This window comes from Centruroides vittatus, unplaced genomic scaffold (genome assembly GCF_030686945.1).
Source record: "Centruroides vittatus isolate TY-2023 unplaced genomic scaffold, ASM3068694v2 contig_630, whole genome shotgun sequence".
Lineage (NCBI taxonomy): Eukaryota > Metazoa > Arthropoda > Arachnida > Scorpiones > Buthidae > Centruroides > Centruroides vittatus.
The window spans coordinates 1,114,389-1,140,931 of NW_027122387.1; the positions used below are offsets into that span (position 1 = coordinate 1,114,389).

At 27.9% G+C, this 26,543-nt stretch overlaps 1 protein-coding gene across 1 annotated transcript in view; it reads left to right on the plus strand.

The window, feature by feature from the left end:
• The window catches only part of LOC136979676 (voltage-dependent calcium channel type A subunit alpha-1-like), a 445,853-nt gene that overhangs the window by 17,743 nt on the left and 401,567 nt on the right, over positions 1-26,543 (plus strand). Inside the window, exon 2 of the mRNA XM_067275717.1 lies at positions 2,830-3,138. Within this exon, the coding sequence (XP_067131818.1) occupies positions 2,864-3,138 (275 nt within the window). The 5' untranslated portion in view covers positions 2,830-2,863. The remainder of the gene's footprint in view (positions 1-2,829; positions 3,139-26,543) is intronic.

A 26,543-nucleotide genomic window follows, 5' to 3' on the forward strand; every position in this document is an offset into this window, starting at 1 on the left:
ATAAAAAGGGAGGTAGTAGCCCCGTCCCAATTTTCAGTCATTTAACAGTTGCATGTGAACACGACTCTCTATTCACAATCATCAATTATGTAGTGGGTGCTAGAAACAGAAAAATCAATGTTTTACCTAAAGAAGTATCCGCCAACCAAGAATAACTTTCTGCTGTTAGTTTTGGGATCACGTACGTCAGGTACGTGACTGCATCAAGTGCATTTATTTGCTCTAAAGCTGGAAAAATATATATTAAGACCTTATAAATGAATTTAATAAATGAATATTCCTTCTTTTAATAATGTTCTAAACGATAAAATTCGCAGTTTAAGACACGATTTAAAAGAAACGAACTGTTACTAAACTAATTCTTGAATAGTTTAAATGTACAATATTTAAGCTTACAACTTGTAGAATATATTCATGCGCTAGGTGATTTATAAGCCAAAACTTATGGCCTAAGAGATAAACCCTAGAGTATAAACTACAAACCTGAGGCACGGGTAGAAACACTAGTATTTGGCCCTTAGGGATTCGAACTCGAATCATCTGCGGATCCCAACAGATTTATTGAAGTTTCTTCTTTGCACGAATATTCTGCGGCTTATCCTCTTAAATACTATCCCTTTATTAAATCATAAAATTTTATAAACGTTCCGAATTGTTTAAATTAGCAAAATACTTTAAAACATATTTAAATTTTATAAAAAATGGAAGGAAATTTATTTTACCCACTTGATTCGGCGCCATTTTAAGAATTTTATTCGAAAATTTTTTGCTTTATTATACCTTAAATTATAAAAAAATATATAGTTTGTAAGCGTGTAGGTATAGGTCTATATATATATATATATAATTTATAAAGAAAGCGATGGAAGATACAATATACTTTATGATTTTTCAATAACATAAACTACGATGGAGTGCCTCACGGAGGGGAATAAAACAATATATTTTTTGTATTTTCTAAATGGTTTTTAATGTCGGAAGAGCGATATTTGATACGCCGAACGTAATTTGAAGCTCGTTTTAAAATAATAATAAAAAAGAAAAAGAAATGAAATCCACAGATGCTACCGAATATTGATTTATTACATCGAAACCAAATACTACAGAAATGTCGTTTTTATCAAGATAAAAATGTCTCGTTACATAAAAATTTACAATTTTTTCTCCATTATTATTATTTATTGTTGACAAGAGATTCGAGCGAGTATGGCCTTGTCTATCTAAATATCTTGCGCCATCTGTTGTTTGAATTTTAAATCTCTTTTTAATAAATAAAAATTAAATATCTAGAAATAGTAAGCTTTTCTTATTCTAAATGTATTTAAATTTTATTTTTGAATATTTATTACGCATTAAAAATATTAAATAAATAGTCGAAGACATTTATAAAATGTGTCGCCATCTGTTGATCGAGAATATATTTAGAGATTACTTCGCATATTAAAATTACCGAAATTAAATGAGAATGATTTCGTGTGTTGTTATTTTTTTATTATCGAATTAATACTTTATAATATTTAATAACTTATTATTATTTTTATTTTTGTTTTAAAATATAAAAATAATAATAATTAAAGATTTGAATTTTAAAGGATATTTTTCAGTAGCGACATCTGTCGTAATAAAATTAATTATTAACAACAATTAAATATCTTTAATTATTTAAAATCGTTTTATTTAAATTATCGAATATTAATTAATAAATTAAATCGAATTTTGTGTAATAATTGTAATTAAATGCTGGCAATCGAATTAATTTTTTTAATGTGTTTAAGCCGTATATAATTTAATGAAATTGTTTTTAATAAAATAAATTTTGTGTTATTTTCGTTTCCATTTTCTTTCGTGCATACTCGAAGAACTTATCAATCATTCGAAATGTTATAACTTTATTGAATTGAATAAGAAATCATCGTGCGTGGCATTAACTACATTTGATTCGACACACTTTCTGCCTTTTTATTGTTTCCATTTTCTTATAAATGCATTCCATGATATAGATTTTCTAAAAAAATCATTTTTTAACGTTGTACATATAAGTTATTTTGTTTACAAACGTTTATAAATTCAAATTTTATGTCTTAAAATGCCGAGTCAAAATAGGACTAAACATGGCCGCCCGCACAAAAAAAAAAAAAAAATTCCAGGGGGCGGGTCGAAGCTTGAAGGCGAATAATTACATCAACAAATTTTTATTTAATTATTTAATTTTCTGGGTATTTTTTAAGATGGAGAATAAATTTTAAGACATAAAATGCCCCATGATCGTGGGGTAAGGTTACGTGTATCTCGATCACTTTTACGATTATAAGGGGAATTTTTCGAGGGGGCGCCGTTTGCCCACTTTGCATGGTCCTAAATAAATGTATTTAAGCCCATTTTTTAATTTAATTACCGACAGATGGCACTAAATGAAAATAAGATTTAAAGTCCGGAACTAATAAGATTAATAGAAGTAATGATTGTCGGTAAATTAACCTTTATTTAATAAGCAGTTTTTTTCGGGGGTCCACGAGCTTAATTAGTTAATTGACAATTAAGGATTTCGAAAATTGGCTTTATTTAATTATAAATTAATTTACTTTGCATAATTAACACTTATTGCAAAGGGGGGGTGGATAGGCGTAAAATATAATTTCATATGATGTAGACGTTTAAAATAATATATCGTTAATAATTTAACTATAATTAATGCTTAATATAGTGAAGAAAAACATTAAAGGCATTAAACTATTGTTTGTGCTTTATAAAACTTTAAAAGATTTATTTCTGTGTTAAAATAACTTATAAAAATTCATCAATAATCGGTTATTTTCCGTCGTTTTACAGTTTTGTAATCAGAAGTGTAAACTAAGAATAGACTATGATTGGATCTGCTGGAAGACATGTGAGGAGGAGATCATCCTCTCCTAATCCTCTGTCACCGAGCTTCCGGAGGGCATCGACTGCAACTATAACCAGTCAGTTAGAAACTGAAGATGTTGTGTATAAGGATCCGAATGATCCTAATCTACTCACAGTGCCTGACATACCACCCGGTGTAAGGTTAAAACGTAGAAGTGCTGTGGGTCAATCTGACCATAAAAGTTGTGCCATTTTGCATAGCAAATTAAAAGGAATGAAATTAGAAGACGTAGCGTAAGTAATTATTCCATTTTCTTTGATTTAATATATAATAAAACAATTCCTTTTTATTCATATAATTTAATTATTTAAAACTTTAATTGTCAGCCTTACTGAAGAGTATAAAAATCCCGATTTTTATATAAAATTCGCCTCTTCTATGAGAAACATTTCATAGAAATTAATTTATAAAACAAATAAGACTTTTTCGTGCATCCGTGGATAATTTTTAATGTATTAGAGAACACTTAATTCACGTGGTGACTGACAATACGACATTGACACTTCGCTATGCTTTTTTTTTTTTTTTTCTTCTATTCTGATGTCATTGTCCTACAAAACTGTTTTCGACCGCGAATCCCGACCACCTAGAGGGTTGCGTGGCCCTTAGGGGGTCAAGAAAGGAAGACTACTTTCAAACTTTTACCATAAACTAACTATAAATGAACACTAAAATGAAAGTACACGCATTTGGGGAAATTTATACGATGCTGGGAGGCCGTAGAAATCTGCTATATTCCGCAACAAAATTTTTACATTATATGAATATCCTTTATATAAATTCGTATATTAATCATATAACAAATCGAGTTATTATCGAGGGGAGGGAATCTCAACACAAAGTAAAAGACTTTTTAAGCACACATCTTAAATAAATATACTTTTATTTATTTTATTTCTGAGCATTTTATATCTTTACAAACTTCTGTAGTCGTGTATTGAAACGGAATACTTCTGATAGTACTTTTATACCTCAGCAGAAAGAATATCAAATTGAAATATCTATTAATACGGAGGAGGTTTGTTATATAATTTACAAAATTTAAAATTTTTATCCTTTATTTTAAGCTTTTGTTTTTCTTTATTCGAAATTTCTCAATGATTCAATAATTATTGAGAAATTTCGCTCAGAATAATTTGATTTAAAATAATAATATAATTTTAATTTAAAAAATCGTGAAAAAATTATATAAGGATAAAAAAAATATTGCTAAAATTATAGACTTTTCAACTAGATTTATGTTAGAAAACGTTGAATATTGTAGCACATCAGTGGATAAAACCACTAAACACTAGTCGTGGGTTCGCGCCTGGTCAAGAGTGTAGTTTTACGGGTTTCTTCACGTTAGTAACATCTAAATGGGGCCAGTTTCCCCATATGTTTACATTAGTAAAACCTAAATGGGGCCAGTTTCTCATAGAAAGTCCTCCCTGGAGGCACGAGTTCGCGCTGTCGTAAACAAGTAAACCAAACCAAGACGAATATTGCACGGATGCTGACAGATTCTTTAGATTTATACTTACATTCTTTTTAGACTGGATTACCGCAGTTTATTTTTAATTACTCTAATTAACGTTGAAAATTTTTCAATTCTAATTAGAATAACGCTAATTAAGAAGACGGGCAAAAATTATAATGATGAGAATTTTTCTCCGTTATTAGAATTTTTAGTTAATATTTCCTAATTTGCTTATGATAATTTACTTTTTGTCATTTTATTAAAAATGAGATATGAAAGCAAGAAATATCTTTATTTTCTCCATAAAATAAAACGCTCTGGTGAGCCATCAACTGACTACTAAACGCCTTTTAAGATCGTACAGTCTCTTATTTATCTATGCAGGGATTAAATTTATACGAGATACTAATTTAAAATTAAGAGTCACCTTTCGAAAGTATATTTGCTTATGCAGTAATATTCTTTGCTTAAAATGCACTCTATTAATGGGGCGCATCGCTTGTGATATTGTGTAAACACAATACACACGAGTCCAAAACTTAAAGACGAAGACAGTTGCTAGTAGCGATTCTAGAAAAAATCATATAGTCTGCCACCACGTTGTGGTTGCTGCATCGCTATTGGAGATGGACGTATTCCATACTGCATGGGTGTTTGTAAGCTCCTTCTATCCATTCTTTAACCATTGACTGCTGTATTGATCAAAGACTTACTTCTATTGCTTTAATTTGTAAAATCCTACGAGTTGTGTATTACCCTGTGTTAGACGTCGAGTAATACAATTCTCACTATATTTGTTTGTTCTCTCTCTGTTCGTGTACAAATGTCAGTTTTGGACACGTGTGTTTCAATATATAGTTTTATATTATAAAAATTAACGAGTTAAATCTTATATATACCCCCTTGTAATATAACCTAACTCAATTGTATCTGTAATATGATTATTGAGCGAATTTACCATTAAAAGTGTACAATTTCGAAAATTAAGTACATAAATATCCTTTAATTTTATGGTTAAAGTATCTTTATTAATTATAATGTGTTGTAGTTACAAATTCCTATTTTCGAACATGAGAATTTATTATCTACTAAATTTGAATATATATATGTATATATCGCTTCGTTTATTGAAAAAATTTCGGTATTTTGTTTATGAAAAACAAATTTAATAATTTTTATTTACGTATTTTCAAATGAAACTCGCTTTATTTAACGTATTCTGCCGTAAAAGAGCACTTTGAAATGTATTTTCAAAGCCATTTTCACCCGCAAAATTTCATCTCGGATCATTAAACCCGCATCTTCTCAGAATTTTGAGATAATTTAGAAACGTTTGTAAATTGTTTCCTTGGCATTAAAAGTCTGAATTATTATGGAGTGGTCTAGATACGTTGGCTGAGCATTTGTAAGAAAGTAGGAAGGTGTATACAGTAGATTGATGGTGCCTTAAGGTTCTCATCCTATCGCATGTCTATACTTACATACGCCTTCTTAAATTAAATTATATTTAGATAATCAAACTATTTTAAACATTTAATATTCTGTTTTATTTTCCTCGGTTACAAAATAATATAGGCCCTATATATATATATATATATATACAAAATAAATAAATTATTAGAAAACATACGCAAATAACAATAAAACATTGCATTTAAAATATAAAAATTTAGATATGTGAGTATTTATAATATATTAAATATTAACTTTACGGGCTTTTTAAGTTGTAAATATTCTATTATATAAGTTAGTTCAACTGAAATTCTTTTATGGGACCCCTTAGAACTGGAAACCGTAGACAAATGTTTTCTTTTTCATTACATTGATATACGTGGTAGATGCAGTGGCGTGTTATAGCTTCTTGGGGCCCATGTAAATTTGAATTAAGGGCCCCGTGTACAGATATATTTGACCTTTTTCTTTGAGGATATATTTTCTTATAAAAGATTTATTTGGGGCCTTCTGTTGGTGGTAGCCTTTTCTATCCGTAGGAAAACGTGTATAGTTTTTAAATTTTTATGACTATAGTATACTTAAGCCATTTGAAAGTAAGGTAGGGGGCCCTATTATTGCCCACGAATGTGGAATATTATTTTGACCAACTCCAGTTATTTTCTTTTAAGAAATGACAAGATATCACCTAGTCTAGGTGATATCTTACTCATTTCTTGGTGTCACTAGTCCAAACTTGGTGGGCCCCTTGAGAGTAATGCGGTCCTTACCTTATTCGAATGAAATTAGTAAATTTCTAATTCATTTCGATAAACAGTTATATTTTAAAATAATTTAAAGATTTTAAATTTATTAATTTTGAACAAGAATTGTCGTACGTGATTAAAACAATTTATAATTCATTTATGAATTATTTTAATTAAAATTTAATTTAATTAAGCATATTTTAATTTATTTATATAACATTTTTATTCGTTAATTATAAATTAATGTGATGAATGAGTTAACTATTCTTAGCTTTCCATCGCGAATGAATGAAAGATCAACTCGAAGAATGTTTTAAATGCTGAAATTCTGTTAAATAAATAATATTTTATTCGTCTTAGTTTGATAGAATTAAAGCTATTAATGGAATAATTCATTTTTTGGTCTGCTCTGAAAAAAATTCTGGACCTATAAATTTCCACTGTCGTTGTCTGTTCTTCCTTAATCTTGAAAACGGTATTAGATAGATGAAAGTCGAGACCAGATATGGAAGGCTTAGGGGCAGGGGATTCCTATTAACTATATACAAACTTCCGATCTAGATCGGAAATCACGTGATTTCAGTTCAAAATTTTCCCCGAAGTTAGATGACCCCAAAATGTTCGGAGTTAGATGACCGGCACGACTCTGTTGTTATTAGGAAAAGTATGATGTACAGGGGCAAGCCATTACTAATTTGAGATGGAGAGCGTATATTATAAATTAAATAAATTAAAAATATAAATAAAAATTGCAGACGGCATTGTGACCATGTCGCAATAATTTTTCCTTGTTGCTTTTGTTTTGCCTTCTATTGTGAAAGCTACACGAATACCTTTATCACATGATGTTGAATGAATAGAAATTGCTTTTTTTTACCGCAAAATTAGTGTTTTTTATGGAAAGAATTGGAAATATGATTTCTTATCATCAAATATTTTAATAAATTTAATATTAGTTCCAATTTTTTTGTGGACAATGCCATTAACGACGATCTGAGGCCCGCATCGTGAAATTCACTTCCATCAAAAACAATTATAATACAAACACCCGTGTGCACGGTTAAGTTTGAGCAAACAGGAAACAATTCTTTCACAAATTTAAATTTCACAAGTCAATAATTATCAATGTTCTACTCTCGTGGCAAGTTTTAAGATTTTTAGCATTCATTTTTTTAAACGTTGTACTATATTAAAGTGTGCTAAACTCATTTTTAAAGTTCATAAATTAATATTTTCATGTATAAAAAATATTTACCTTTCAGTTATTCCATTAATATAGCATATTTATAGAAATACTTCCCGAGATAAAAATAAATCAAAAAATTTCAACCGTTCCATTTCCGTACGTGGCCTTGTCAAGAGATTTCACGCGAACTAAACTAAACTCTTATGCTAATTAAATTCAATTTTAAAGATTTATATTTCATAAAATTTGTTATTCTTTTTAATAAATATGATTAAGCGTATTTTCGCCCTATTTTTATATAAAAATTACCATAATAGATTTTTTTTATCGGTGTGTTAACGTATATCTAAATGCACTTTAACCAAACAAGGTATACACTTAAACGTGAATGAAAATTATTAGGCTGTAGTTTGAAAAATACCAGAGACCTATAATTCCCACTGACGTCTGTCTGTCCTTCCTTAATCTAGAGAATGGCGAAAGATATATAAAAGATGAAATGAAATGAGATATGGAAAGTGCAGGGGAAGAAAGATCCGATTAACTATATACGAAATTAAATTTACATGACTTCTGGTTTGTACCTGAAGTCACATGATTTTAATTCAAACCTTTTTTCCAGAAGGGAGTTACATAGATGACTGGCATGACTCTGTTGTTATCAGGAAAAGTACGATGTACAGGCGCAATTACTACTAATTTGAAATCGAGAGCATATATTTTAAATTAAATAAATTAAGAATATGATTAAAAATTGCTGCCTGGCATTATGAGGATATGACAATAATTTTTACTGGTTATAAATAATGTATAAGAAATAATATATCACTTTTATTATAATGTACTGATGTGCTTATTATAAATTTACTGATAATGTGGGTTTGCCACTTGCAAATCTTTAGGAAGCCCACACAATTTGCAAGTAGAAATACTTCATTATTAATAAATGTGTATTATTTATATTACTCACATTTTAATTTTTTATACGTATCGAGGGAATTTCATGTTTAATTAACTATAGTGACTCGCATACTATATATATATATATATATATATATATATATATATATATATAATGGTAATAAATATAATAGATAATTATTTCAAGCATCATTATTACGCGAAGGAGTAAAATTTATTCTTACATATTAATGAATAGTCTACTATTTTCCAAATATATTAATATATTTACTTTACATTCATTTATTTTATATTTAATGCCAGTAAAAACAGCCAACACAGTCTACATCATGCAATGTAATTGTAATATATTCAGATGTTCATTAGATTTCATTGCATCTTATTTATTTTTATGAAAATACGGAAGTATTTTTTCCATGAAAACAACTGTATCACACTCTATATTAATTCTACCTATTTTTAAAAATATGGAAAGGATTTTCGGGGAAAATGGGACTATTTAAAATAAATATATCTACGTTAAAACTTTAAAAAGCTGCTTAATTATATTAAACAGAAAATTCGCCGTGTTTTAATTATTAATTTTAATTAACTTCTGTACAATAACGAATCAAATGACAGTATCCATCACGTACTTCTCAGTAATATTTACTATTGCCTACAGGTTTATCGAAATTGTTTGCAGCTAATTTTTTAGTAAAATTGCAATTGAAGACATCACAACTTATAAACAACTCCAGAGATGTACAGCTTTAATGTAAACACTCCAACTTTCAAGCCGGCATTTAAGCACGTCAAGCATAAAAAGTGGAACAACTGTAGAATCTCAAACATAAATTTTCATATAAATATTTTCTGAGTGACAGAATTTCCTATAAATATTTTTGACTATTTTGATATAAGAAGCATGACAAGTCATACTTCATATATCAAAACACTTTGGGTTTTCTGGTAAATGTAAATAGAGGAGACAAAATTGAAGAAGTTGCAAGGGACTATGCATTGATTATTTTTATTGTTTCGAATGAACGGATGAATTATTATGTTGATTGACTTTATAGATCAACGAATTCTCTCTCTCCTCGTTTGTTTGTATCCAAGCTCGTTAACATTCTGTCAATATAAGTTTGGAATAAACTTAATGTTGTGAATTGTTGAACTTCCTAATGTATCTTTAAACTAAATGTAGGAGAATCAGAGATATGCATTTTTAAAATTAATTTTTATCGTCTTTAATTCATGAAATTTCTCTCTTGAAAGGAGTTTGCTATTTAAAATGTTATGTCACGAAATGCTAAAGAAGAAAACTAATTATTTTTATTAAAGAAATTTTATAGTTTAATTTTTAAACGTAAATAAATTCAGAAAATTTAAATATATATATATATATATATGAGCTGGCAAGATTGATGCTGGTATTTTTCACATCCTTTATTTGTTTTCATCCCTAATAATTGCTACCATTACTTTTACAAGTCCTCAGATTGGTTCAGGGATATTAAGAGGGTGGGGCCATATCTTCTGAACCAATGGTTCGATTTTCCTGAAAATTTCTAGAAATATTACCCCCTAATACGCAAATCACCGTGCAAAATTTCAGAAGTTTTAGACAGAAGACACCGGAGTTATTAAAGTTTAAATTGGGTGAAAAAATTGTATCTCTATACAGAAATATACAGAAAAAACCCTAAATTTTTTGCATTTCTTGACTTCGTAAAGTCCCCTGAGTGTAAAAACGTACGTCACACTTTCTTCTGTTATATATAACAGCCAGGAAGGCAAAAACAATTAATTTTAAATATAATTGTAAATTAAAACACGTAATAAATATAAAAATAAATGATTAAAAGTAGATATTACATAAATTTCCCAGTAGAAAACGGCAGAAACGTCTTAATTTCGATAATAAATAATTTATAATAATAATAATTCGATAATAAATTTTCTTATTTAAGAAATTAAATAAGAAAATTTAGTTTCGTTCTTAAACAAGATTAAATTAAAATTAAATTATGTTTAGTCGTATTTATTATAATTAAATTAATTTTAAAAGCTATCGAGTTGATTTAACGATGATTTATTCAAGGCTAATTGAGATCGAACTGCTTTGGTTATGATTAATTCCGAATTAAGTGATCTTTCGATTAGATTATATTATGATGGTGTCAGGACGGAAAATTTACTTAATATCCATTAATTCTTTGCTAATCAATACGACTAATTATAAAAATTACTTCCTTATTAGATAAATAACAGCTGTTACCATCGGGCACGTGTTCTACTTTTGCAGAAACAAGAATATTAAATATTTATAATTGTCATGTAGCGCAACTTCCATAAATATAAGATAATGCATTTCTATAATCATGGATCTCGTGTATTCATAATTATTCAAACACATTTTATTAAGACAAACTTGATTGAAGATGTTATTTAAATAAAGGACGTAACATTAAGAAGAATTTTCAAAGTTGAGATGATGGAGTTGCGAGTGCTTGTTAAATGCATTGATCTGTCACAGGTATGAAGGAAACAAAGCACTGTTTGATGTTCGTTAATTAGTTAGACGAATAAGCTCATACGATTAAGCAGAATTTAAACTGTTGAATTGACAGTCTCTATTGGAAATTTCAATGAAATTCCTGTCTTCGTGTTAGAACCAATAGTCGAGTTTGGCGTGTTATCGTTGCTTATTCCTAATTGGGCTTCAATTTGGCAAAAAAAATTGTAGACCTATAAATTTCCAGTGCGCTGTTTGTCTTTACTTAATTTCAAGAATGATGTTATATAGACGGAATTCGAAAATTTTTTTTCGCAGAACGGAGTTACACAGATGACCGGCACGACTCTATTGTTGTTAGGAAAAGTATGATTTACAGGAGCAATATTCTACTGATTTGAGATGGAGAGCATATATTTTAAATGAAATAAATTTAAAATATGATAAAAATTTTTCGCTCATTAAAATTTCATTCAATTCACTGTTTTATTTTTCTTGAATTAGTTAAACACATTTCACTTACAAACCTTCAAATATTTAGTTTTGCAATAAATTATTTAGGAATCAACGCTATATTATTTGGGTTAATTCATTAGAAACGTCGCGATTGTTATTAGATTTAATGAAGTGTTTAATATTTAAGTATTATCATACTTTCGATTAAAATTTTTAGTCTTTAACCGAGATTTCTGAACATAGCGAATGCAATTACAATGTAAATTCAAACAGTTATAGTTTTCTGAAACATTAAGAATGAGGCCTGCTGGAGACTTTGCGGGGAAAGTTATTAGTGAGGCCTCAAAATATTTGCAAAAAAGTGGCGCCGGAAAAATCGTATCGTAAAATCAATTTAAAATTCAAAATTATTCATCCCAGTTGAAAATCTTTAGTTGTATTTGTGTTTTGAACTACATTAGTAGTATAAGTCTTTATAATGTGGATCTACATTTTACGGATCTTTAAAAAGCACTCTACTCATTCGTGATGTACAGTACTTTTAAGTAGCGCAGCTTTTAGTGACAATGGAGGGCTTTCTGTGAAAATTAAATACACGCTATTAATAGTCTTCAGTGTAAAGAAATAAATAAAATGCGGAAATTTTATCAAGATGTTATATTTGAATTTTTTTTCGTTTAACTTATAATTGTAGTTGCAGTTGTATCGAACAGTTGTCGTTTCACTTATGTTATTGTTAACTGTAAATTAAACGAAAAAAACTTTCTCTACTGGTGAAACATTTATAAAAATACCAGTAAACACTTGGATTTTGATATTTTCTAGGATAAAAAATAAAAAATATGACAGAATTTTGCATTTTTTTCAGTAATTTAACTGAAATACAGTAAACGATCCCAAACGATTAAAAAAAAACGACAGTAAATACATCCCAAACGATTAAAAAAAATACAGTAACCTTTCAGTAATTCCTTTCGGAATTACTGAAAGGTTACTGTATTTTTTTTAATCGTTTGGGATGGAAGTTTCTTTATAAATTACGTTAATCTTATTAAATTTAATTTATTTAGAATAAACAGAAGCTTTCAGGATGGAATTTTTATAAATAAATTTTGTAATAAAACAAAAACAAAACTAACTTGTAAAACAAGAGTTTGGTCAATAGAAAAATATTGCAAATCCAATGTGTATAAATATATAAATTCTTAAATCTGTTTTAGATAAACAATATGCTGTTGACAGGAACTAACATCTCGAAAACAACTTTACAAGTAATAAATATAATTTCCTTTTTTTTAACGCGTAACGCTTAACTGAGATAAAGGAGCAAATATATTTGACAACCACTTTACGGGTTTTCATAATCGTTTACGCGAATGTCATTAACTTACGAATGTTTTCAACATCGATCATTTTCATATTTATTTTTCCATCTCGTATATTCTCCTGTTACTTTCTTTGCCAAATCGAATACATTATACCGAGCGTGTTACTAAACGAATATTTCGGCTTAATACGTCATTAAGGAAATTATTCAACGTATACTTTTACATTTAATAATTCGGTCGGATAGATTTAAAAATTTAAATATCTTTCAGACGAAATTCTTAGAATTTCATGACGTTACTATGGTAACGTCGGGTATCATTTACCTTTCGTCGTCGGCCACGTGACCCAATTTAACATCTTATAATGTCGATCTTAGTGGATAAAAATTCGTGGAAAAATTGCCGTCGGACTATAAATAATCGTAGCATTTTTCTTTTCTTATTTTACCCCCTCATCCTTTTATTTCGGAGGAAAGAAAAATTTATTTACATTAAGTTCCCTCGAGTAACAACTGATCTATAATTAATTTAGTCCGAATTCTGAATGGAATAACATCAACCATTTTGCATTGCCATGGTTACAGATTAAATAGTTTATTGCTCAACTGACTCGATTCCTCTTTAAACGTTTTTTCTTTTTTTTTCTTTTCTTATTTTACTTTTATCCAAACGGAATAATATAATTATTTAAAGACGTTCCAGTCATATTTGAAAATATTTATATTTTAGCAATAACGTCAATACCCATTAGCAAATTTTATATTGTTTTCTTTTCCTTATTAAATTGTTTTATGTCAATATTTATTTTTTAAAGTGTTATACATTTTATGAGCATTATAGTCATTTCTATTGTTTTAATTTTGTTTTGAAGGAAAACGAATTTTGAATTGATTGAATCGGAATAGAAATAAATTTATTGTATTTAAAATAAATAAATGCGTACGTTAATATTAATATAACATTACATTGCAATATAATAAGATCGTGGAGAATCATCATGGGCCTTTAGGCTAAAAGAAAGGATAAAGGAAGCCCGAGAGAATCTTCCATTTTTTCTCTTTGTTTACTTTAAATATATTTATAATTAGAAATTTATTATATAGATTCCGCCTGGGAATCTTAAAGGCTACATCCTGGTTTCCTCTTTCTTTGTCAGCCCTTAATATAATGTAAAATATTAATTATATTTAGCATATTTAGCACATATTATATATGTATAACTGTATTTAAACGTGGTTATTTTTATGATTTATATGTAAATTATATAGTATTTAAATGGTAGAATGTTTTACTGTGTTAATTTTTAAATATAGCATAACATATTCCTGTTAGCTGACATTTAAGATTAATTAAAGGTTTCCTGAATTCCCCCTTCTCTTAATAAAAACTAATGTTCGTCATAATACAAACAATAATTACTTTTAAATGACAAAATTAAATACGATAAAAAGAGAATATGAAATGAATTTTAATAAAAATTTTAAAATTATATTGAATATCGATTTTTCTTCTCAGTTATGTAAATTTTAACTTATGCAATATCTATATTTAATTATGTTTATTATACTTAAGCTTTATGAATTAAAGCTTAAATATAATGAATATCTTCCTATTTAAATTATAATTAGCGAGTTTTTTTTACATAGAAATTCATTAATAAATTATATTTCTTTAATTATCTGAATATGGAATTACATTTAAATATAAATTTAATGAAGCCGCGTGTTGTCCTCGCTTTATAATGTGTTAAACTCGGGATTAGTTCATAAAATCCTCCTTAGTTTATAATGTAGTTAATCAAAATCTAGTGTTATACAATGTATACATTCCATAATACGTAGTTAAGACAATTGAGGATTATAGTATATAATATATATAAGCCCAGACAATATGTATTCGATCGTAAATTGCGTATATTCTATATTTAACTTACATAATCTGTAGCAGGTACGGTTCAGACGTCAGTTTTTCGTTAGACCTCTCGCTCCGAAGATACACTGTAAGCAATTTTCAGTATAGTGTAAAAGAATGATACATCACAAATAAATACGAGCAATTATATATTGTGACGTCGTCACAATGCCGGGCTGCAATTTTTAATCATATTTTTCATTTATTTGATTTAAAATATATGCTCTCCACCTCAAATTAGTAGTGTTTTGTCTCTGTACATCATACTTTTTCGTTAACAACTTCATCTAACTCCTTACAGAAGAAAATTTTTGAATTGAAATCACGTGACTTTCGGTGCAAACCAGAAGTTTATATAAAGACGATCGGAGTTTCCCGTCTTTATGGTTTCCATATTTGGTCTCAACTTTTATATATCTAACTCCGTTCTCGAGATTAAGGAAAGACGGACAGACAAACAACAGTCTAAATTGATAAGTCTACAGTTTTTTTTCAAATTTCAGCCCAATAAATGTTTTAAATATTTTCTCTTAATATTTTAAAATTATTTACAAACATACAAAGGAAATTATTTAATTTATAATATAGTAAATTCATTATTTCACGCAATCTTCATTAAATTTTCGGAGTTCTAAATTGTTTCCAAGAATATATAGGCTATAGAAAATTTAAATATTTGTATATTTGTAAATAAAAATAAAATAAGAACAAAGTTTAATCGAATTTACAAAGCGTGATCTTGATCCGTTTTCTAATAATACGTTTTAAATCTATTCTATAAAAAAATTAACCGTTTAGTCACTTGCATTTTCTTTCGGACAACGTTTAAATATAATAATAAATATATAATATTTATTTCGTTTAAAAATTCAAGATTAGTCATGGGAAGCTTTATGCAAACTTAATACTCAGCATTTTCTATAATTTATATAAATATGTACTTACATTTCTCACGATGCTTTCTTCCATTAAACTACATTTTTTTAAATTGTAATAAATGTTACATAATTTTATATAATAATTATTATTTATTGGGCTTCAATTTATTGCCATACATTTATTGGGTTGCAATTTTCACATTGCAGAACTATACATTCCCACTGCCGTCGGTCCAACTTTCCTTCGTTAATCTTGAGAACGGAGTTAGATAAAAATCGAGACCACATATGGAAAGCTTAGGGGCAGGAGGCCCCAATTAACTACATAAAAACGTCCGGTATATACCGGAAGTCACATGATTTCAATTCAAAAATTTTCTCTAGAGCGGAGTTATATAGCTGACCGGCACGACTTTATTGTTATCAGGAAAAGTATGATTTACAGGGGCAAGACACTACTAAAATCATTACTTGTTAATTAATAACTTTTACCTTTATTTTTTAAATAATTTTATATTGTAATATTTATTTTATTTTAAATTTAAAAAGATGATTAAATTATAAATTAAGAAAAGGGGGATAGAAATAATTAATAATTAAAGTGTGCATACATTTTTATATTTTCCGTTTTTTTCTACAGAAATTTTGAAAGTTCAAGTATAAAAATTGAAAATATTTTATTAAAAATTTCATTAAGAGTATTTATTTTGACGTATTTAATATAGGGCAAAGAACTTAATATGTTCTTCCATTTAAATTTCAGTTTTTTTTATTAAACAGATAAAAAAATATTCATAATTAAAACTGGGTCAGGTCGAATTTAGCTTATTATATTTAAGATTTGAAGATTGAATTAACGAGATTAATCCGAGAATGTAAATATCTTTAAACGAATGTTTATTGTCTAATCGAATGCATGGTGTAAAGGAAATGAACACTCTCAAGATTAAGTAACTTCATTAAATTTTAAACATTTTCGTGCAAAATAACATTAAAGATTTCGACTTTCTCATCTAAAATATTACTTTATCTAATAATAAACAATGCCTAGCTATTAATGATTACATTATTTTATGACTTAATCAATAATTCGTTAAAAATTTCTTTATTGGACGATTTCCAATTATCGTAACAGAGTAATCTAATAATTAAATTTAACAAAAAGAAAGAAAAAAATTTAATGGAGAGGTTTTAAAACATGAAAAATTATTTGCAAAAGGAAAAACTGATTAAATTTATACAATTTTAAATTGTTTTCCTTACTATTTATGTCTTAATTTATGGGTTATTAATATATATTAATATAGTTGCATTATATCTATGTTAAAATAAATATTTTTGTTGAAAAATTACACTTAAATACTATATTATAAACATACATAATGTATTGATATAATTACAATATAACTACACACAGATATTGCGTGTATGTGTGTATATTCAATTATATTATAATTTTAATTATTAAAAATAAAGTATTTGTCAGTTTGTCACGTTGACCCTCATACTGTATATTTATAGATTTTCTAAATATATAAGCCAATATATTTGACAGATATTTATTTTATAAATATGCTTGAATCTCTTTACTTAGATCCTATCTTTGTTTAATTAGAAAATAAATAGACTATATTGAAATATATAGGGGCCCAAAAATCAGTTAATCGAGATATGTTTTATTTTAAGAACGGTTTTTCGGTTAGTCTAATTTTAATAATTTAATAAATGATTTTCAAATTTTTAAATTAAATATGTTCTCTGTAAAGAAAATGAAAATGTTTTCAATAATAATATATCAGCAGGACTCCAAGAAATCAACTTTTAAATATAATCCGATCAAGAAAATGCACTTAAAAACATTTATTATCTGAAATGACGTTAAAAGGAGGGGAAAAAACATTTTCAGGAAGTTAATTACATTTTTTATATCCAAGGAAAAAAAAATTACAAAAGTACACTCATTGACAAAAAATGATACACACTAAGAATTGTCTGATTACTGCAGAACTCTGCACACTACTATGACTCAGGCAGGTATTTATATGATTATAGTTGTAATCCAATTACATTTCAGGTAATACCTTCAGATTGCCTTAAAATCACTACCTCAACAGGGCCGGTTTCACCATTAAGCAAACTTAGGCCATTGCCAAGATATGAGGGCCCAACCTTATCCTTAAATGAAGAAAAGATAGATCGTTACTTAATGAATATGATATTGTTTTTATAAATATCCACGCGTGTGGGTGTATGTATGTGTGAATATAGTTATACTGTATGTGTGTGTATATATATACAGTATATGAGTGCCTAAATTTTTTCGCCTAGGAGCGTCAGATATAAAAAATGCCCTCAGAAGTTCATTGTGTTCAGCATTTTCGGTGTATTGCACCTGTTGTTTGGAGGTTTTGAACGTCAGACATGTATGACGCAACCGAAGACACTAGTTCTGTTTGCACACCTGAAGGTTGAGGAAAGCAGGAGAACCACTTTTTGACAAATTGCGCTCCATGTGGACTGTTCTGATTTGACTGTGAGATGTTGGAGCAGTGGATGAGTGAGAACACAGTGGGTAGGCTCTGGATGTCCCAAATAGGAGAACTAAGAAAGATGATTGATTATATAATCGTGCACGATCAGACGATCGTCTTTTCTGATGTGTTACAGTTGAGAGGACCATTTGTGAACGCTTCAATTTACTGTTGCTGGCCCTAATGCTGGAAGGAGCAATCTCGTATGATAGTGTGTACACTTCATACGAAATTTGGCTACGTTCGAGTGAGGAATCTGGAGTGGCAACATCCGTGGGCAAATCTGTCGCAAGCTATCATACGCTGCCTATATTTCTACATGATCGACCGTATAGTTGCATGTATCAAGGCAAGAGTAAACACTACAAAATACTAAAATTTTCTTTAAATTATACAATTGTTACACATAAAATTGTCCCTTTGCTATGATATTGTAATCACTCATCTCCATCGTCATTACGTTCGCACTAATAAAGTGACATACAATTTCAGAGCATCCTTCTTCGTGTGTACCTTTTAGTCAATGAGTTTATATAAATTTTTAAATACAGAACGGAGTTACATGAATGAAAGTCGAGACAAAATATGAAAAGATTAGGAATAGGAGGGCCCGATTAACTGTATACAAACTTCCGATCTAGATTGAAAATCACGTCATTTCAATTCAAAAATTTTCGGTACGACTTTGTTGTTATCAGGGAAAGTATGATGTACAGGAGCAAGACACTACTAATTTGGGATCGAGAGCATATATTTTAAATGAAATAAATTAAGAATATGATTAAAAATTTTCGTTCGTTGTTATTAAAATAGTTTTTAAAACTTTTAGGTAATTTATTTCTCATAAAAAATATTAAAAAAAATATATTATTTTGACGATTATAAATGTTGACAAGTTTGCAAACAGTTGAAGTGAGTTTGAAAACAAACTTCACTTTTAAAGCTCTGTTTCTCTTCTTTTTCTAAACGTCTTAGAATTGTGAACTGCTATACGTTTTCCATTCGATAGAAATGAATATTTAATAAGTTGGTTACAGGTGAAGTTTACACCTGCTTGGATTGTTCCCAGTGAATATTCACTTGTCAAAATGTTTGATATGTTGCAAACTTTTTATATAAATGTATTTCTTCCATTATTAATCGGCCTTTTTTTTCAATTCCTAAAAATATTTTTCGTTTAAGCTCTTCAAATTTACGGATCGCAAGCGAAAAATTTGGAAATAAAACATTACTAAACAATTTTATTCTTAAATGTTAATAGTTTCTACACGTAAAACATCCTTAAAAGTCATTTAAATGTAATATATTTATAAAATTGAATATAATAATACAAAAATAAAAATATTTTAAGCAGAGAAAATAATATATTTTTCTAAAATTTTTATTAAATTTATGATTTGTGTCACATTTTTTAAAAAATAAAATAAATGCTTAATATAATTTCTGTAAAATTCAAATGTTGTCATTCAGAATTTAAAAAAAAAAAATATTTTTACATTTTTAAAACATAATGTCATATAGAAATTCGATAAATTATTTCAAATATTAAATTATAATTTAATACTTTCTTGTATTATTACATAATTAAAATGTATATAATAATAATAAATAACTTAAATGATTAAATTCCCTAATATAACAATGTTTAAGCGCAAAAATTAAGAGAATTGCTAACGCTTTCACGAGTGGGAATTTATTTTTATTACCATTGAAAATAATTAGAAGTAATTTTTATAATAAGTTTGTTTATTAATACGATAAGTTGCTTTAAAATGCTTCCTCTTATCAACATAGAATAACGCAATCAAAATTTCAATCTGGTCCTCGTGAAGCGGGTAAACGAATCATTCTTTTGACTAACCTTGATTGTTTTAAAATTGAACGTCAGTCGTAAGAAAAGGTACGAAGATTTTTCTTGAATTTTCTGATGCCTCACCATCCCTAGTTTTAACGTTACCATAGCAACAGACGATTGTCGTGTATCCTGACAGGAGGAAAAAAAAAGAAGAGAGAGAGAATAAAGCATCTTGGTTGTGTTTACTCAACTTAAGTTTTTTCAGTTCTATATTCAATTGTTGAATAAATCGATATGATAAGGTGACGATAGATTTTTTTTCCGGGTGGTCTTACTTTTGACATTAATGACGTCACAAGCGTTTAAATTTTATTTAAGCGTGGCAAAGACTCCTTTTGTTTCTCCCCCCTCTAGAATTTTTATTAATAAATTAAAATAATCGGAATTTCAAGCGATTAATAAAACGCAAAAAATAAATTTCTAAAGATAAATAAGAACAACGTCAGTTTTAATTTCGTCACTCCGTTTTAAGTGTTTTAAAGAAATATTGTTTGGTGCGATGTGATAAATTTATAATGCAAATTAAGACGTAATCACGCTTGTCTCTCTTCTCATTGTTGTCGTAGATGCTATCAATCTCCATAAATTTTTAATTATGAAATTAATGACAATAAAAATATTAGATTAAATGCGGAGAGATAATTCTACCGTTTTTTTCCAGAATGAAATAACAATAATAAGGAAATTAATAAAAAAATGATTATCATTTATTTTTTCTAGATTAACAATAAAAAATTGCGAGTGATACGCGTAAAAAAACACTTGTAATTTAGTAAATTAATCACAATTAAAAAAAATCAATATATCTTACCAATTTTTATGATTATTTCCCTAAGCTCTTTCTTATCTTAGTAATTATTTTTGCATAAAGAAATTAAAAGTATTAAGCATAAATATAAGGAAGTGGATTTATATTTAACGTGGATGATATAATGGAAAAAGTGGAAGATTTCAATCTTCCATATGGAAGTTGTAGTAGATTGTGATTGGTTACCTTGATGTGCGCGCTCATCCGAGTTTCAGGTAGCAGTCAAAAGCAACAGGTTGGTCACATTCTAGACACTATTGATCTACTAACCAAACTTGTAGTTTATATGTCTTTGCAGTTGCATTAAAACAGATAAGGGATATCAGTGAGTGGACCACATTGCTTTTTATCTATATTTTTCTCCCAGTTACATTACATTAGGGAAGTGACTTGCATCTTTCCACCATGCTGGCCGTTCGGTCTTACAGCGTACGTATGAAAAAGAGAAATCGTGAAGCGGAAGCTTCTTTTAGAAGAAGTCAATATAGAAGAAAGGTGCATACAGGCACACCTCTTCATTCGCCAGCTAAGAGAACTGTCAGTTCTTCATCAGCTCCAACTCCTGTCACCAAGAGCGAAAACATCATTACGGAAAGTAAAGATGAGGAATGTGAGGATGATGCAAAAATTTCCAATAGTGAAAAGAGAGAAAAAAGTGATGATAAAACTGAAGTTTCCTTACAGGAACAAAGTAATAAAGATACTATTGTATCCTTCGACCCTTCGGTTAAGAGGTAAGATAAATTATTAAATCTCGTATCCCTGTAGACCCTTTTAATCTCCATCTAATTAGTATATATCCCCTTTAGACTTGGTCCCTTTGACTTTAGCTATTCTTATATATTATTATCCTGAAGAATATATAAGGAAATTGCGTTTTAAAAATGCAAGGTTCCTGGTCAAATATACGAATTTGTTCTATGAAATTTGCAAACAATTGATTTCATTCTTTATATAATTCATAAAGGAAACAGACAAATTGGTAAAAGTATTGAGCTGTACAGTTCAATCAGAAAAGGCTGCTATTCACAAATTCATTTACTTGTTTATTTTATATTGTTCGTGGTAATGGCTAAAATAAATTAATCTTTGAATTATTAAACTCGAAGCTTTAACAGCTTGGGGTAACAATGTTTCGAAAGTAGTACGCACGCTGTTTATTCAAATTAAACCGGGCAAAATTTATTACAGATCAATTAAATTTTTTATCTAAATAATAATAATAATAATAATTCGATTTCATTAACATAATCTTACCATTATCTTGATAATGCCGTTTTTTAAAATATGTTTTAATAGAAAGTAAACAGTGTAAAATTGCATTTTAAATTATTTAAATGATAAACGACAATTATCAATAATATGCGAATAATGAAATTTGGATATTTCATCATTAATTAAACTAAATTCTTGAGAATTAAAACGAATTATTATCGGCCAAGTATGAGTATGTTATGTTTACTAGGAGAAACAAGTGAAAATTATTATAATTTTACAAACTAGGAAATTGATTTTAAATGCATATAATTTAATAGTAAACATCTAAGTCTTATTAAGAATTTGAATACTCGAAAAAGACCTTTATATATAAATATTACGACAAAATTCTTTAACCATGCAAAAATCACTCGTGCAGACTTGCTAATTTTTATATTAAAATATATAAGAAATTATTTTTGCGCGTAATTTTTTTTAAATATATACTATTATACAATGGAAAGGCATAGGAGAAACCTTTGCATTGTTCAGGTAAACACTATTGTGTATTCAGTAAATGAATGAATCCAAACTACCCATATTTATTTTGTCCTAGATCACTGCTATTATATGTACTTAATAAATGATTACGTTGTACGTAACATTAACCGTAAAAATAGCAAAGAATAGCTTTGTTCGATAAAACAGATTCAAAATATTTAAACAAATTTAAAAAATACTTTTAATTACTTTCATCTCTAAAAAGTCATTATAATCACAATAATGACTTTTAAAAGCTTAATTTATCGAAAATTTCCAAGTAATAGCTACAAAAACCGCTATTAATTTAAGATGTTTGTTACGCTACGAGATAATATATTAAAGTACGTAACGTGTTGCGTTAGAGTTACAGTAAAAAAACGTAAAAAAATACTTGAAAAATCTACAGTTTGTTTTGTTACCTTTTGATATTATTTAATAGCATTAACAAGCTGCTTATAAACACATTAAAGACAATGACACTTTGAATAATCGTAACTTCGAGAGATTTTTTTTTATGCGACATTAAGAGGGGGGAATAAAATGTGATTTATGCTTAATTTTTGTTATTTATTTAGATAATTAAAGTTTGCTTTTCGGAAATGAATTTCCTCGAGTAGAAATTTTCGTTTGTTTTCAAATTAAATAAATTAACTCCATCCAGGAAACTTAAAGATCCTATCTTAATATATTTAAATTATATGTAATTAAATTTAATAATATTTTCGGTAAAGTCGACCGAGATAAAGACATAATATTTAATCGCCTTCTGCAGGTAATTCCCTCAGTTTAATCAATTTTGAAAACCAGAGACATGTCTATGAATTTTTCAGTTTCTTACATTAAATATATTAAGTTTTCAACTCTTGTAAACTTAATATTTATATATAACTAATGAGCTCGTTCCATAAACAACTTATTTAAACATTATTTTTGTTTTTTTAGATGGTTTAAAAAGAAAAATTAAATAAGAATAAATTAAGCCGTTTCCTATAACCTGTTTCTCATACCGTTCTTCCTTCTGTTTATTGATTTACATTCAAGTAAATGTCATCTCTGTATTTTGATTCTTATTTGACAATGTTCCGTGTCATATCAAGCATTTGGTATTATTGTTCAATATGGCCAAATCTCGCTCTTCAACCCGAAGCTTTACTATATTTATCCTTCATATCTTTATTACTTCTATCTTCATTTTTATCTTGTTTCTCTCAATCGAAAGAAAATATTTGAAGAATTTAATATTAATTTAAGAAAAATTCTTCTACCGTAAATTAATAACTATCATATATTGTTACCGAAGACAATTTTATAAATTGAACAGAAGCTAATTAAATTGGACAGAATTTAAAAGTTTTATTTAAGAATTTTTTTCTTTCCTGTACTTTTTACTCTTACATTTTAACCAATTAACGACTCTTTAATGCAATTAAAATTAAAGTAAAAGTGATAATAAGTGCTTTAAAGAGAAACTTTGCGCTTTGGCAGGGACTTTAATTGATTGTTTACTTGTGTAATAAAAGAACTGTATACAATGGGGTTATATAATAAAGTACTCACCTAGAAAAAAACTATATACAGTAATAATAGATAAAAATATAAAAAGTAGTCATCTTTGATTTTCAAGAAAGTCAAATAAAAGTATAAAGCATAAACTTGAATAACCTCTATCACATATTGTGTTTCACTATTGTAAGGTTGCAATATCACGCAAGATCACTCAGAAACTTGAACTGGACGCAATATAATGCTTAAAACATTAAATAAATATTGTATTATATATATTTCTAACAAAAGAAACTTGGTATGAATAAAATTTCTCAACTTTTTAAAAATTTTCTCATCATTCATCGAGTGTTTTTTTCTTTTCTTTTTATTCTTGAAACTTATAAAGGTCAGTCGTTTCCATTCCTGAAAATAATTATATTGGGACTTCTCAGTCGAGTTTACTTGAAATTTTGCATTTAAGTATTATTATTATTTAAATAAAATTCTTTTAGGATTAAAAATTTTATATTGAATGTTAAAAAGTTTTAAATATAAGAGAAAAAAAGGATATTTCGGAATATATCTTTACGCCTTTTTAAATATTCATAAATATGCTTATATTTCTTTCACTCTTTGTGAAAGTAAATTTATCTAAAAGAGAATATTAAAGTATATTCTTATAAATATACCATAACCTTTAAAAACGTTACGATAGAAAAGAAAAATTTCCAGTTTATTTTTGTCTAGAATCACGTTTTAAACTTAGAAATTGTCAAAAATTATTTTTGTAAATCTTTTACTAGTTCGGTAGGTTCATTAACTGTTTTATTCGCTAAACAAAGTTGTTTTTTTTTCTATGTTTAATCGAGCAGAACGACTAACAAGAGAATGGTGGATTGGCGTCGTTAAAACTATAAATCCTTCTTAATTCCTTCAAAAACATAGCATTATCAGGAAACTTTTCGGGTAATTTCGAAATATTTCATTGATACTAAATGTTTTAAATTTGATTGCATCGAATAGCAAATTTCTGTCGCTGTTTCGTGATATATAATAAGTCGTATTGAATTACGCTATGAGCTGAGATCTCCGTGGGTCTTTGGCCTTCTTGATAACCTCTTTCTTTGCTCTTCTATTCTGTACTAATTCCATCCAATAGTTTTCCGTTAATTGTTTTATTTCTTTCTTGATTCAATCTCTCTATCTAAGTAAGGGTTGTCTAAACATGTCTCCTGCCTTCTGGAGTTTCCATAAGAATTTACTTTGATATACATATATCCGCTCATGCAATTTCCGTTTTTCTTTGCTTCGTTAGATTCGAATACTTTCATAATTCTATTTCCGAATTTTTATAGACTATTTACTAATTATTTTGAAATTGGCCGAATCTCAATAGGTAATAACTAGAAGGATAATGATGTTTATCCTTTATTTTTAAGTTTCTAGGGTATTGTTTCGATTGAATGGGGATCAAACAATAATCTTAACTCAGAAATACTATCTTATTACATGTTATTTGGTATACTAACAAATTATCTTTAAGTTTATCCCGAATAAAATTGGACGAGTAGGATTTAATATTATTTTATACAAATCTTTTTGTTAGTGATGAAACAAAGAGATTTATATATTTGGTTTCTCCTTTTTTAATCATTCGTATTGAACATAACGCAAAAGATTCGAGCATTATCTATCACGCAAACAAATTCTATAAAAAAGTATTATCGTTTACTGTAATGAAATTAATGAAATGTTCCGCTATATTATCAATCAATCTTGAATTATCTTTCTAACAATAGAAAAAATATAACGACACACGACGAAATTTCTTCGCATTCCGTCATATCGAAGCCTCTATGGAAATGGATGATGATCGAAGATAGTATGTTTTTTTTAGATAATTGCAACTCAATACGTAAATATAGTTTGCGCCGGTAAAATCTGATCTTACCTGTGATCATTCATTTTTATGTCACGGAAGTAAGATTGCAAGCATTACCACAGAACATCATTAATCTTCAATATACGTCTCTTTTGACAATCGCAATGTTTTGCTTAAAGTATAGTAAGCCTGTATGAACAGAGTATCGATTGCAATCTTATAATCGAAATTCACGAAAAGATCACAATCAAAGCGTAGTGAAGAGAGAAACAGACATTATTTGATAAAGCACTCTACTAACATCAACTCAATACTACGTTTAGATACTTTCGTGCGTATAGTATTTTACATTTTTATGAAAATTAAATGACAGTGAGAGGAAAATTTCGTGGCTTTTCTGCCTCTATTTTTTCTATATTTTTATTATAAATCCTAAATTCTACAGTACGCTTGAGAAGTAGGTTAAACAACGCTGCAGATACTTTATTACAAGTAAATCT